Source organism: Ahaetulla prasina, chromosome 2 (assembly GCF_028640845.1).
Source record: "Ahaetulla prasina isolate Xishuangbanna chromosome 2, ASM2864084v1, whole genome shotgun sequence".
In the NCBI taxonomy this organism is placed as follows: domain Eukaryota; kingdom Metazoa; phylum Chordata; class Lepidosauria; order Squamata; family Colubridae; genus Ahaetulla; species Ahaetulla prasina.
In genome coordinates this window covers 182,813,449-182,828,037 of record NC_080540.1, presented here as the reverse complement: position 1 = coordinate 182,828,037, position 14,589 = coordinate 182,813,449, and the positions used below count along the sequence as shown (strand labels likewise).

Here is a 14,589-nt window from a genome sequence, read left to right as displayed (position 1 = left end):
TGCGGTTAAATCCTTGGCCAATCGTGTCGCATTGGCAGCACGGATGGCAAGGAAAGCACTTCCGCCACTCTTATGATGGTCACGAAGGAAAGCCGAAGTCAAAACGGCGACTGGGAGAAAAGGGCCGTTTAAAGTCCCCACCCCTCGCACGCTTTGGAGCGGATATTTCATAACTTACTTCCGGTTTCGAGGCGGTGGGGCTTGGGACCTTTTTCCACGAGAGTTTCGGCGGGAGGCGGGTAAGGAGGGCGGCGGGGGTGGTGCATTCACGGGTAGGGGCGCGCCTGTCGGAGGTTGCTGTTGGGGGCAGATTTCCCGGGGAGTGGGGAAACGCGGAGCTCTACTGGGCTTGCCCCTCTGCTTGGCTCTCGGTGTCTTAGTCAGTCGCCACGTAGCTAGAGAGCCCGTTGGGTTAAAACGCAGAGCATGGCACGCACCGCATCGCGTTCATACCCTGCAAGCTTACCCAGCTTTCCTTAACCTGCTGCTGTTCTGATAACTTGTTTTGTACCTTTCACCCTCCGTGGGCAGAATTCTAGTCCAGCACGTCTGGAGGGCTCTAGACTAGGAATGGCTGAGATAATTAGCCATTGTTGCCTTTAATGTACGCTCCTCATTTCACTGCGAGTTAGGTTGGAGGACTGTCTTTCTGCAAAAAAATGCTCAGGCTTTGTATTATTGTTCACTCTTAAAGTTTAGAAAACCTAAAGTGCATTCGACTAACATAGAACAGTACTTAATTGTTGATTATTTGTCCTTTAGGTACAAAGGGCCATATTACAACAGATCAATGAACACTTAATCTTAGTTCTTAATAGCAAAGCTCTGGATGAACTCAACTTTTAACAGAATGGCTAACGTGAATGAGAGGCATTCGTGTTGTTTATTTTTTGCTTTATGTGCTATCGGGATATTTCAATTTATAAAAACTATGTGGCATATCTCAGCTGATTTTTAAAAAATTGAGATTTCAGTTTTTCAATTTTCCAAAGCTGGTTTAAATTGAAATTAAAATGCTGAGCTATAGTTTTAGACAAGTTACTGTTTCAAAATGACTCTCTTTGGGTGGTGCATCCAGGAATTAAGAAGTTTTCAAGACACTGAATAATTAAACTATTAATTGGGAAGGTGGGAAGATAATTAACGTTTGACATAAGCATTGCATATTTACTAGCTTAATTCTCCAAATGGAGAATTTGTACTTCAAAATGGCAGCTGGTAATAGGAAGCAAGTAGAATCTTGACTGTGCTAGTCACATGATCATCATAGCAGAATTTTAAACTCAGAACATGGGAGGTGCGTGTTTCTGATTTGTACAGGTTGCTGCATTTGTGTGGTAGTTTGGGAAACAGTAAAGTCTCTTGTGTGGAATTTGGCTCTTGCTAGTTTCATGGAATTATTATGCAGGGTTTTTATTTTTTTTGCAACATTAAGGAAGTGGTTTACCATTAAAAAATCTGATTTAGCGTATAGCTTCTAGGGTATCTGGTGGTCTCTCATTGAAATATCAGCTGTAGAAATCTGAAATTCTAGAAAGCAATACAGTGCTAAAGTTCATGTTGTCAAGGTTCCAGAAAAACCTCTTCTGCATAAAAAAAACTTTGAAGCCATTGTCTTTCAAAGTTCTTTACTAGCATAAGGAAACTGGCACACAATGGGTGAAATTCCAAAACTGAAACTTCCGGATTCTTTTCCAGTTATACAAACCCACCCCCCTAACCCCTTTGTCGGTCACATGGTCCAACGTTCTTCCACTTTATTCGAAACCTCTTCTTGCCACTCCTTCTGCAGATGCGAACACAATCCGACCTTGACCGCTTGAAGAATGTAACTATACCTTTCACCCCCCCTTCTCCTCAGGGGAGAAATGTGGCAGCGTCTGAAAACCTACGGCCTAGTATGGTTTCCAGGCCTGACAGGCGTCCCCCCTTGCAAAAGAAGAAAGAAAACAAAGAATTAATAAAGAAGAGTGTTGGTGTTCCACACGTTCCCTTCTACCCCCCTCTACCTCCTCCGAGAAGTTTTTTATGTTTGTCGGGGAAAGTGTCGTGAAATTTTTTAATCAAATTGTCAGCATTTATTTTCCAACTTTTGACCCAAGTAGATTCCGATAATAGGTATCCTTTCCAGTGGACTAAATATTGTAATTGACCTCTGTACAGTCTAGAGTCAAGGATTTTCTTGATCTCATAGTGGGTTTCACCTTGGATTACCAAGGGGGGTGGGGTGGGAGGTAGAGGTCTCAGTCCAGATTGTCTAGCAGGTTTTAATAAGCTGCTATGGAATACCAGGTGTATTTTTCCCAATATTCGAGGGAGTTTAGAATAGAATAGAATAGAATAGAATAGAATAGAATAGAATAGAATAGAATAGAATAGAATAGAATAGAATAGAATTTTTTTATAGAATAGAATTTTTTTTTTTATTGGCCAAGTGTGATTGGACACACAAGGAATTTGTCTTGGTGCATATGCTCTCTGTACATAAAAGAAAAGATATGTTCATCAAGGTACAACATTTACAACACAATTGATGATCAATATATCAATGTAAATCATAAGGATTGCCAGCAACAAGTTATAGTCATACAGTCATAAGTGGAAAGAGATTGGTGATGGGAACTATGAAACGATTAATAGTAGTGCAGATTCAGTAAATAGTCTGACAGTGTTGAGGGAATTATTTGTTTAGCAGAGTGATGGCCTTCGGGAAAAAACTGTTCTTGTGTCTAGTTGTTCTGGTGTGCAGTGCTCTATAGCGTCGTTTTGAGGGTAGGAGTTGAAACAGTTTATGTCCAGGATGCGAGGGATCTGCAAATATTTTCACGGCCCTCTTCTTGATTCGTGCAGTATACAGGTCCTCAATGGAAGGCAGGTTGGTAGCAATTATTTTTTCTGCCGTTCTAATGATCCTCTGAAGTCTGTGTCTTTCTTGTTGGGTTGCAGAACCGAACCAGACAGTTATAGAGGTGCAAATGACAGACTCAATAATTCCTCTGTAGAATTGGATCAGCAGCTCCTTGGGCAGTTTGAGCTTACTGAGTTGGCGCAGAAAGAACATTCTTTGTTGTCCTTTTTTAATGATGTTTTTGATGTTAGCTGTCCATTTGAGATCTTGCGATATGATAGAACCCAGAAATTTGAAGGTTTCTACTGTTGATACTGTGTTGTCAAGTATTGTGAGAGGTGGAAGTATGGAAGGGTTTTTCCTAAAGTCTACCACCATTTCTACGGTTTTGAGTGTGTTCAGTTCCAGATTGTTTTGGTTGCACCACAAGGCTAATCGTTCGACCTCTCGTCTATATGCGGATTCGTCATTGTCTCGAATGAGACCAATCACTGTTGTGTCATCTGCGAACTTCAGTAGCTTAACAGATGGATCATTGGAGATGCAGTCATTGGTATACAGAGAGAAGAGAAGTGGGGAGAGCACACAGCCTTGGGGGGCCCCTGTGCTAATTGTACAGGTATTTGATGTGATCTTGCTTAGCTTCACCTGCTGCTTTGTTAGGAAGCTTGTGATCCACTTACAAGCCTGTTCCGGTACCTGTAGCTGGTTTAGCTTAGTTAGGAGAATGTCTGGAATGATGGTATTGAATGCTGAACTAAAGTCTACAAAAAGGACCCTTGCATAGGTCTTTGGAGACTCAAGATGTTGTAGGATGTAGTGCAGAGCCATATTAACAGCATCATCTGTTGATCTATTTGCTCGGTATGCAAATTGCAAGGGGTCTAACAGTGGATCCGTGATGGTTTTCAGGTAGGAAAGCACTAGCCTTTCAAAGGTTTTCATGACTACAGATGTTAAAGCAACTGGTTGGATGGTTACGGGATTAACAATCTTTACAATGGGGAAAGGGCCCAAAAATTTTGGACCGAATTTTTTGCTTGATATTCTCAACCTCAGATACTTAGTAAATAAAAAGACTTTATCCCCAATGCGAAAAGGGGGTTGAAGAGAATGGTGTTTATCAGCTTGGGGTTTATATTTTTGAGCTGCTACAGCTAAGGCCTTTTTTGTATTTTCCCACCCTTTTTTCAACAAATTCATCCAGTCCGTTAGGGAAACGGAAGTGGGGGGTTGCATGGGGAGCTCAGGCATTGGAACGAAGTCCATGCCGGTGGTTATCTGAAAAGGAGTTAACCCTGTGCTGCTGTGTACAGCATTATTATATGCGACCTCTGCAAATGCCAACAAATCCGACCAGTTCTCTTGTTGGTAATTTACATAACACCGTATGTATTGTTCCACCATTGAGTTCAATTTCTCAGCCGTGCCATTGGTTTCAGGATGGAACCCAGAACTAAGTCCTTGAGACGACCCAATGGACCGTAGGAACTCCCTCCAGAACTTGGCCGTGAATTGAACACCCCTGTCGGATATTATCCTTTTAGGAACTCCATGTAGTCTGTAGATGTGTTTCACAAAGAGCTTTGCTAATTTTCTCGCCGATGGCAATCCGCTGCACGCAGTGAAGTGGGCCTGTTTAGACATTTTGGAATAATGTCAAGGTTCCAGAAAAACCTCTTCTGCATAAAAAAACCTCTGAAGTCATTGTCTTTCAAAGTTCTTTACTAGCATAAGGAAACTGGCACACGATGAGTGAAATTCCAAAACTGAAACTTCTGGATTCTTTTCTCAGTTATACAAACCCCAAGAGTCCCACCCCCCCAACCCCTTTGCCGGTCACATGGTCCAACGTTCTTCCACTTTATTCAAAACCTCTTCTTGCCACTCCTTCTGCAGATGCTGTACACCGCCCTGAGTCCTTCGGGAGAAGGGCGGTATAAAAATTTAATAAATAAATAAAAATAAATAAATAAGATGCGAACACAATCCGACCTTGACCGCTTGAAGAATGTAACTATACCCATCACCCCCTCTTCTCCCCCTCAGGGGGGAAATGTGGCAGCATCAGGAAACCTACGGCCTAGTATGGTTTCCAGGCCTGACACATGTACTGTAAGTTTCAACATGTAGGAGAAACACTGCCTATATAAGACATTTTCAAGCAAGGTATAAGGTTGGGAAGGGGAATAATCAACATTTAATTAACATCTGAGGGGGCTCGAAGTTGACGCAGCCTTCCGAGGTCAGTAAAATGAGGACACAGATTGTTGGGGGCACTATGCTGGCATTGTAAACTGCCCAGAGAGTGCTATAAAGCCGGTGTGTAACTTAGTGCTATTGCTATTTGCAGGAAGCTTGTAGCGCCTGACTATAATGCTATTGATCTGATTTATTTTAAAGGATGAACTGAAATCTCTCTTTTGAGGGAAAAGAAAAATTCCCCCAGATCCTTTGCCAGCTCTTGGAAGTTGAAGAATATGTGAAGCCATACCCAGTCCCCAGGCACCAGAGTTTATATTTGCCATGGTGGTGACCCTTAGTTACTTCTATTCTGGGCATAACAACTATTACCTTGCCATAGGAAAAACCATAAAATGCTTAGTGTTATGATGCTGCCCATATTCTAAATGTCTTGCTATATTGTGTCCAGAACACGACACTTAGTTAGCATCCTTATGACAGGTGCAATGAGTAATCTGATAGTATTAGAGGCCATTTGGGAGAGCAGAGGAGCTATCTTAAATGGTTCATGTATATTCTTGTTCAGTTTTGGGATAGTCCTTAATGACTCTAATATTTGAGATGAGATATTACCATCAGTGGGAGGTAGACACATTGGAATAGTTTTAATATGTCGGAGTGGTGGTCTAGTAGTAAAGATGCTTGCCTCCCACTTGAAAGGTGGAGAGTTCATTCCTAGGTAGTGGCAGATATTTCCTAGGGTGCAAAGAAAAAATATCTGCTGGAACTCTGCATAGGGAACAGGTAGGGCATTGACCAGTAAAAGCACAGCTCCATCCAATAACCCGGACCTTACCCCGAATTAGAGGGTTATAAGATCATAAAAAGGGAGAAAGTGATATCAAAACAAGTACAAGTCTTGGTTGAGAACACAAGTATTTACCAATTCTGTTAGAAACTGAAAATAAATCTTTGGACTTGCATTTTAGGCACTCAGGAGATCAGCTTTATAGAATTTTTTGACTGCAGAGAAAAAATATAAATCACATGTGAGGATCCTACCTAAAACTTGGGTAACTTAATAAAGAGTTTTATTTAAAATAAAATTGGATGAGAGGAAGGAATATTCTGCATCTTCCTCCTCCTCCATATATTTATGGTAACAGGAAAGTTATTTATTTATTTAATTTTTAGGACCACCCCAACAAGTGGCTCTGAGTGGCAAACAAAGTTAAAATAAAAAGCAATTATAAATACTGCAAAAATTAAAATCCAAAACATCAAATCACTAGTACAACCAAGAAGTGGAAGTTTCTAGAGTAACAAGTCCTTTGCATTTTGTTCCAGGAGTTGCTGGTTTTGAGCTTCCGTTATGCTGCTTCTATATCTTGGACTGCTCTCACTTTCTGGCCTGGCTTATCCTGTGGAAGTGAAGCGTCCACGAGGGGTCTCCCTAACAAGTGAGTTTTTAAGCAGATAATATAGGTAGTCCTCAACTTACAACCACAATTGGGCCCAAAATTTATGTTGCTAAGTGAAAAATTTGTTAAATGAGTTTTGCACCATTTTACAACTTTTCTTGCCATATTTAAGTGAATCACTGCAGTTGTTAAATTAGTAACACAGTTAAATGAATCTGGTTTCTCCATTGGCTTTGCGTGACAGAAAGTTGCAAAAAGTGATCACATGACCCCAGGACACTGCAACTGTCATAAATGTGAGCCAGTTGTCAAGTCTCTGAATGTAAATCACATGACTGTGGGAATGCTGCAATGGTCATAAGTGTGAAAAATGATAATAACTCACTTTTTTCAGTGATGTAACTTGGAACGGGGTCACTAAGCGAACTGTTGTAAATCAAGGACTATCTGTAGGTTAGATGGCAGGTTTGATCTCTTGTATCACTGTATGATCTATAATGTATCACTTGGACAGGTTTATTATTTCTAGCAATCGGAGGTTGGAAACATGTTGTGTCTTATGTTTTTGCATTATAAATCAAAATATTGCATCCATGTTGTATAAGGAAACCCCCATAATTCTCCAATGTTTGTTTTCTTGGATTTAAAATGGAGGTATGAGAGAGAAAGTTGGTAATCTGAAGAGAGATTTAAAGCAAATGAGGTACTTAAAAGAAAACAATTTAGTGTTTGAAGTTTGTTACATATGCAACTTCCTCTTGCCCTCAATACTGATTTGTTTTGAATGCTAACAATAAACTACAGAAGTGGAGTGATTACTAATTGCATCCTGCTTAGCATCTTTTTTGTCATTTAAAATATAAGTTATATAGATATAAGACATGGAATGACTTAACTAGACATGGAATATTAAATGCTGAATACTTTCCTGGATTGACGTATCTTTTTTCAGTATTTTTTTCTTGCTTGAACCCAAGTGTGTGTGTATGTGTGTTGTTTTTAGACCATCACTTCTATGATGAATCAAAATTATTCACTTGTCTTGATGGCTCTGCAACAATATCCTTTGATAGAGTCAATGATGATTACTGTGATTGCAAAGATGGCTCAGATGAGCCAGGTAAGTGGGACATATTTAAATTTGCCTTATTTGCACTTCCCCATCCCAGCTCTTATAATTACTGCTTTAAGGATGTTTGCTAATATTGCATCTCACATCAAGCAATGTATCTTTCTTTTACAAGGGACAGTAACTGATGTTATGCTTTCATCCCCATTAATTTTATTAATTAATTTATTTATTAGATTGCTTAAGCAGTTAAATACTAATCTCTGAAGATTTTCTTAAAATTTGGTATCCAGACATAAAACAATAATATTTACGATATATATGATAGTAAGTGGCTTCCCACTGCAAAATAGGACACAGATGGTCAAGATTAAAAATAATTGTAATTAAAAATTAGAAATTTTAAATTAAAAAATTAAAATGAATAAAATGAAATATAATATTGTACACATCAATTAATAGAAACCAAAACCATTGCTGTTTCTAGCCTTATTTTTTAAATCTAGAAGTTCTTAAAATTTTGCTTCAATTTATGCAAGGGTTTGTTTCTTATATATTTCACTGTCATAGCTTTTGGACACCTTATGAATAGCAAATAAATTGTGATTACTAGGAGAAATTAAATTAATATAAATTAACCACACATGCAAGCTCTGTGTAGTAGAGGGCTTGCATGTGTGGCTTAATTTATGCTTTCTTCTCTTCCCCAGCCTGCTTTTCCCCTTGTGTTTAACATACAACTGTCTTGTCTTTCTGTGCAGGAACTGCTGCATGTCCCAATGGCCGCTTCCATTGTGCCAATGCCGGATACCGTCCTATGTACATCCCCTCTTCCCGCATCAATGATGGGATCTGTGGTAAATATTGGTACTTGTTGTGAAGGAATCGTTTGGCTCTCAACAGTAGAACTCAAGTGACAGATGCTGATAGATAGATAGACAGACAGACAGATAGAATTCTTTATTGGCCAAGTGTGATAGATAGATAGACAGACAGACAGATAGAATTCTTTATTGGCCAAGTGTGATAGATAGATAGACAGACAGACAGATAGAATTCTTTATTGGCCAAGTGTGATAGATAGATAGACAGACAGACAGATAGAATTCTTTATTGGCCAAGTGTGATTGGACACACAAGGAATTTGTCTTTGGTGCATATGCTCTCAGTGTACATAAAAAGAAAAAATACATTCATTAAGAATCATAAGTGACAACGCTTAATGATAGTCACAGGGTACAAATAAGCAATCAAATCATACTAGGAAACAATATAAATCGTAAGGATACAGCAACAAGTTATAGTGTTACAGAGAACTAATAGTTCTCCCCTTGCCCCCTTAGATTGCTGTGATACTACTGATGAGTACAACAGTGGCACAATGTGTGAAAATACCTGCAGGTAAGATGTTACTTGTTTTAGAAGAAGCCCCTTCTTTGTTCAGAGAACTGATTCAGAAGCAGACTCAAATACTAGTCATCAAATATACAACTTAAGGGAGAGGTGTGCATTTAGAACAGTTGTTCTTAAGCAGTTAGTAATAGCAATAGCACTTAGATTTATCTATTGCTCCATAGTACTTTACAATGGGGTTCCCCATCCTGTGGGCCACTAGTGGGCATTTGTGCAACAAATGCACAAATAACCAGCAAGCACAGAAATAACCAGCAAGCACAAATGTGCGGACGCACATATCACTTGTGCAAGCAGTGGGTGAATGTGTGTGCCATTTGCGTGACAGAACAGCATGCCTCTTGTGCAAATGGAGCTGTGTGCGCATACTTGCTGGCTGCTTGTGCAGAACAATCCTCTCTTCTCTTCCTGCCAGTCTATAAAGCTGGAAACATTGGGGAACTCTGCTTTACAGCACTCTGAACAGTTTACAATGTTAGCATATAGAATAGAATTTTTATTGGCCAAGTGTGATTGTACACACAAGGAATTTGTCTTGGTGCATATGCTCTCAGTGTACATAAAAGAAAAGATACGTTCATCAAGGTACAACATTTACAACACAATTGATGGTCAATATATCAATATAAATCATAAGGATTGCCAGCAACAAGTTATAGTCATACAGTCATAAGTGGAAAGAGATTGGTGATGGGAACTATGAAACGATTAATAGTAGTGCAGATTCAGTAAATAGTCTGACAGTGTTGAGGGAATTATTTGTTTAGCAGAGTGATGGCCTTGGAAAAGCTGTTCTTGTGTCTAGTTGTTCTGGTGTGCAGTGCTCTATAGCGTCGTTTTGTGGGTAGGAGTTGAAACAGTTTATGTCCAGGATGCGAGGGATCTGCAAATATTTTCACGGCCCTCTTCTTGATTCGTGCAGTATACAGGTCCTCAATGGAAGGCAGGTTGGTAGCCATTATTTTTTCTGCAGTTCTAATTATCCTCTGAAGTCTGTGTTTTTCTTGTTGGGTTGCAGAACCGAACCAGACAGTTATAGAGGTGCAAATGACAGACTCAATAATTCCTCTATAGAACTGGATCAGCAGCTCCTTGGGCAGTTTGAGCTTACTGAGTTGGCGCAGAAAGAACATTCTTTGTTGTCTTTTTTTAATGATGTTTTTGATGTTAGCTGTCCATTTGAGATCTTGCGATATGATAGAACCCAGAAATTTGAAGGTTTCTACTGTTGATACTGTGTTGTCAAGTATTGTGAGAGGTGGAAGTATGGAAGGGTTTCTCCTAAAGTCTACCACCATTTCTACGGTTTTGAGTGTGTTCAGTTCCAGATTGTTTTGGTTGCACCACAAGGCTAGTCGTTCGACCTCTTGTCTATGTGCGGATTCGTCATTGTCTCAAATGAGACCAATCACTGTTGTGTCATCTACGAACTTCAGTAGCTTAACAGATGGATCATTGGAGATGCAGTCATTGGTATACAGAGAGAAGAGAAGTGGGGAGAGCACACAGCCTTGGGGGGCCCCTGTGCTAATTGTACAGGTATTTGATGTGATCTTGCTTAGCTTCACCTGCTGCTTCCTGTTTGTTAGGAAGCTTGTGATCCACTTACAAGTCTGTTCCGGTACCTGTAGCTGGTTTAGCTTAGTTAGAAGAATGTCTGGAATGATGGTATTGAATGCTGAACTAAAGTCTACAAAAAGGACCCTTGCATAGGTCTTTGGAGACTCAAGATGTTGTAGGATGTAGTGCAGAGCCATATTAACAGCATCATCTGTTGATCTATTTGCTCGGTATGCAAATTGGCCTTAACAATCTGGGTGCTCATTTTACTGACTTCATAAAGATGGAAAGTTGAATCAACCTTGAGTCAAGTCAGGATTGAACTCCTGGCAGTGAGCAGCAGTGGAGGTGACAGGGCAGGGCGTGTGTGTGTCCCTTCACGAGGACTTGGAGGCAAACACCGCCCCTCTGAGGAAAAGAGGAGGTGGCAAAGCCCTGGTTGTCCCCCGGGAGCGGACTGCGGAGGGACACACACACACACACACACACACACACACACACACACACACACACAAGCCCCTGTCGCTTCCGCTGCTGCTTTTCTTCCCAAGTCGTCGTTGGAGCATCAGAGATCTAAGAAAACGTCTTCCAGCTCTTCACGATCGAGTTTAAGAATGCCAAGAAACCAACAGAAAAAGTGGCGGCGAGGGCGACAGACATGTGATGTGTCTCTCCATGGTCCTCTCCTGGGTGACAGGGCTTCGCCACCGCCTCTTTCCCTCCGAGATTGCAGCTGTCGGGCGGGGAGGAAATGGCACCCAGTTCCACTTCTGGGACAGGGGAGGTGAGAAGCAGCAGCAGCTGCAAAGTTGGAGGCTTTTGGAAGTGGGGAGGGGGGGAGAGCGAGAAGGAAGCCAATCTCTGCTTGGTCTTGGGGGGGAAGTTTGCCAAAATCCCGCCTCTTTTTTACCTGCATCCATGTAAAGGGGGCTTTGTCCCTCTCTTTCCCCTTAGTCGGTTCCCTGCTCTTTGTCTGACCTGGCACTCCTACCGCGGCGGTCCTCCTGCTTGGCAGCTGCTTGCCAAGAAGCCCTGTTGTGGCTCCACCCACCCCGGCCTGGCCTCCTGGAGCCGGATGACTCGGAGAGTGAGGAGGAGGAGCTGACAAGGCCTCCTTCCCCCTCTGGACCCTCCTCCTCCCTGGCACCGTCCCAGGTTCCAGCTGCAGGCCAGGAGGAGGAGCTGACAAGGTCTCTTTCCCCTGATCCCTTCTCATCCCTGGCAACGCCCCAAGAACCAGCTGCTGAGGATCAATCTTGGCTAGATGTAAAACAGCGATGCTGAGATAAGCGTGCGCAGCAGAGGAAAAGGTGGGGCAGGCGCAGGGAGTGCTGAGTCATGGAGCCACACCCCACAGGGGAGATAAAAGCAGGGAGAGTGCTCCATAGGCTCTTGTGTCGGACCAAGTTACGGACTACTGGCTCTTTGACTGCTTTGGACTGAAGGCTGGGATTTCTTGTGAGTACTTTAGATCATCCTGCAGACTCCTGGTTGCCCTGGCAATGGTCTGTCGGCACGCTGCTACTTGATAAGGACTTGGCTGGCACGTGAAGGAACGTTGCCAGAACTTTTCATTGCCAGAAGGAACCCGGCCATATATAAATAAATTGCTGGCAGACGGCCTCGGCTGGCGTATTGTTTTGGGGAGGAAAGGAGGGGACAGAACAAGCCCGTATAAGGGCAGCCGAGGGGCACTGGCCTTCCCGGGACTGAAAAGCTCCCTTTCTGCCTTTGTCAATGGCTGTGCTGAGGCCCCTTAACTCTCAGACCTCCTCCCCAATACCTGGATCTTCTGTTTGTAGGTAAGTTGAAGGAGATGATGGGGAAAGCTCAGGCCGTCTTTGCCCCCCAAACTACAGATGGCAACATTTGGGCCAGGTGAGGTTTCCTCTGCCTTGTGAAAGATACAAGAGACGGCAGCCCATCCAGCCATTATTCAAAGACCCTGATCAGAGAAGTTTGTGGTTTGATGAGGCGATTAAAAGAAAGGCTGTTTTTCTAGACATGAAGAGGGTCGCCCCCGTTTTCCAGTTCGGGCTGCTCAGCAGGCAGGCTTTTATTTTGTCAGCCCGAGGGAGGTACAAAATCGTCTTGTCTGTGCAGCATCGGTCATGTGACTGAGTGGGCGTGGCCAACTTGATGTCACAGCAAGGTGCTGCCCCACCTTGCAGTGAGTGACTTTGAGTTGGCCACACCCACTCAGTCACGGCCACCAAGCCACGCCCACCAAATAAGCCACGCCCACAGAACTGGTAGTAAGAAGTTTGGGACTCACCCCTGTTCAGGACCCGTAAAAACTGGTCAAACTGTTTAAGATCTAGAACTTGAGTCTTTGTCATGGACGTTTACATAATAATTGTCATGGGAGTTATCTGTTCACAAGGTGGCTGCTAATGGTTATGAAAGGAAATGTCGGCTACTACCAGGTGAACTTGTGAACTTGTAAGGTTGTTTTTCCCTCTCAGGATACTATCTACCACTCCCAATTTTCTTTCATATTTTGCAGATGGGCACATTTTCAAGTAGAACTGGACTAAAACCAGCCACAATGCTTGCTTTTTAAGGATTTCTGTTTATCTTTTTTTTTTTTAATTAATTGCAGAATGTGGTGCTTTGTAGCATACCAACTTTATAACTGCTCTTTTTAGCTTATTTACTACTATATGGTGTTCAGAATTATGTGCCATGCTTATGAATTTGAAAAGCAACAATAGCTTTCAAGTTATTAGACAGTGTCCTGCATCCATACCATTCTCTACAGTTATGTAGAATTTTTCACTTGTGCAGATTTTTCTAGGATAGAATTCCTTTCTATCCATTAGTAGTTACCATGACTGAACAATATCTTGTCCTAAACCTTGGCATTTTATTCCCTTGTCCCTTTGCAGAGAAATGGGCCGAAAGGAGCGGGAGGCACTGAAGCAGATGGCCGAGGTGGCCAGAGAAGGCTTTGAAATCAAGAAGGCCCTGATGGAAGAAGCAAGTAAGAGAAAGGAAGAAAAACAGGTGAGAGGCAGCCTGCAAAGAAAATGCTTATTGCTAGCTGGGGCTGTAAGACTGGATACTTTAATTTTTGCCAAAGCACTTTTGGCATGCTGAGAGGAGCCAGTTATGGTTCTTCTTAGACTGGTTTTTTATTTTCCTTTAAGAAAAGTAAAAATTTTATGATTGTATAAGTAAAATTTGGGGGGGCACCTTATTTTTGAATATCTTGAGTGGACTGGAGTCTTTCTGTACTCTGTATTGTCCGAAGTGCCGATTGTCCATATACATTTTAAACTGGATATTATGGAACATGTATTTTTTTTATTTATTTGAATTTATATCCCGCCCTCCTCCGAAGACTCATGGCGGCTTACACAGTGTTAAGCAATAGTCTTCATCCATTTGTATATTATATACAAAGTCATCTTTTATTGCCTCCAACAATCTGGGTCCTCATTTTACCTACCTTATAAAGGATGGAAGGCTGAGTCAACCTTGGGCCTGGTGGGACTTGAACTTGCAGTAATTGCAAGCAGCTGTGTTAATAACAGACAGACTTAGTCTGCTGAGCCACCAGAGGCCACCAGATGTATGTTTATTATTAACATGTAATGTCATATATGTCAACACAAAATAGTTGTTCAGCACCTCTGTCCAATTTTTATTTTGACTTTTATACATATATATGTATATATATATATATAGGTCTTTGGTTGTTCGGGTTTTCTCCCGTGTAAAATTGGAAGTGTCTTGGCGACGTTTCGACGAAGTCTCATTCGTCATCTTCAGGCTTCAGCTTCGTGCTTCTGGGAGCAATGTGTGATCGCAGCTGTTTCTTCCTTTTAACTGCTAGTGGGGGTTTGAACTGATTGGGTGGGAGCTTGGCTGTGCTCTGATTGGATGGTGGGTTTTTTGTGCTCTGATTGGCTGGGGGTGTATCCTGTGTTGGTGGGGGCTTGGTTGTGCTCAGTTTAGTCTGTTGCAGGGGGATTTGAGCTGGTGAGCTGCATAGCTGTTGTTTGGCTTTGTGGTCGTGCTACATCTTCATAGTGGGTGTCAGTCTGCTGCATGTATGGATTGGAGGGGTTTGAAATGGCTAATGTTGCAGC

The 14,589-nt window shown here is 42.0% G+C and overlaps 1 protein-coding gene across 3 annotated transcripts in view; it reads left to right on the top strand.

Annotated features, from left to right (window-relative positions):
- The first annotated feature begins 94 nt into the window (after window positions 1–94).
- PRKCSH (protein kinase C substrate 80K-H) overlaps window positions 95–14,589 on the top strand; it is a 57,104-nt gene continuing 42,609 nt past the window's right edge. Inside the window, exons 1-6 of one of the 3 annotated variants that reach the window (XM_058169650.1) lie at window positions 95–239; window positions 6,380–6,492; window positions 7,457–7,573; window positions 8,284–8,379; window positions 8,866–8,923; window positions 13,384–13,501. In XM_058169650.1, the coding sequence (XP_058025633.1) occupies window positions 6,405–6,492; window positions 7,457–7,573; window positions 8,284–8,379; window positions 8,866–8,923; window positions 13,384–13,501 (477 nt within the window). In that variant the 5' untranslated portion in view covers window positions 95–239; window positions 6,380–6,404. Of the gene's footprint in view, window positions 240–4,847; window positions 4,964–6,080; window positions 6,106–6,379; window positions 6,493–7,456; window positions 7,574–8,283; window positions 8,380–8,865; window positions 8,924–13,383; window positions 13,502–14,589 lie in introns of those variants that run through there. The other 2 variants (XM_058169651.1, XM_058169652.1) reach the window with 2 other exon arrangements.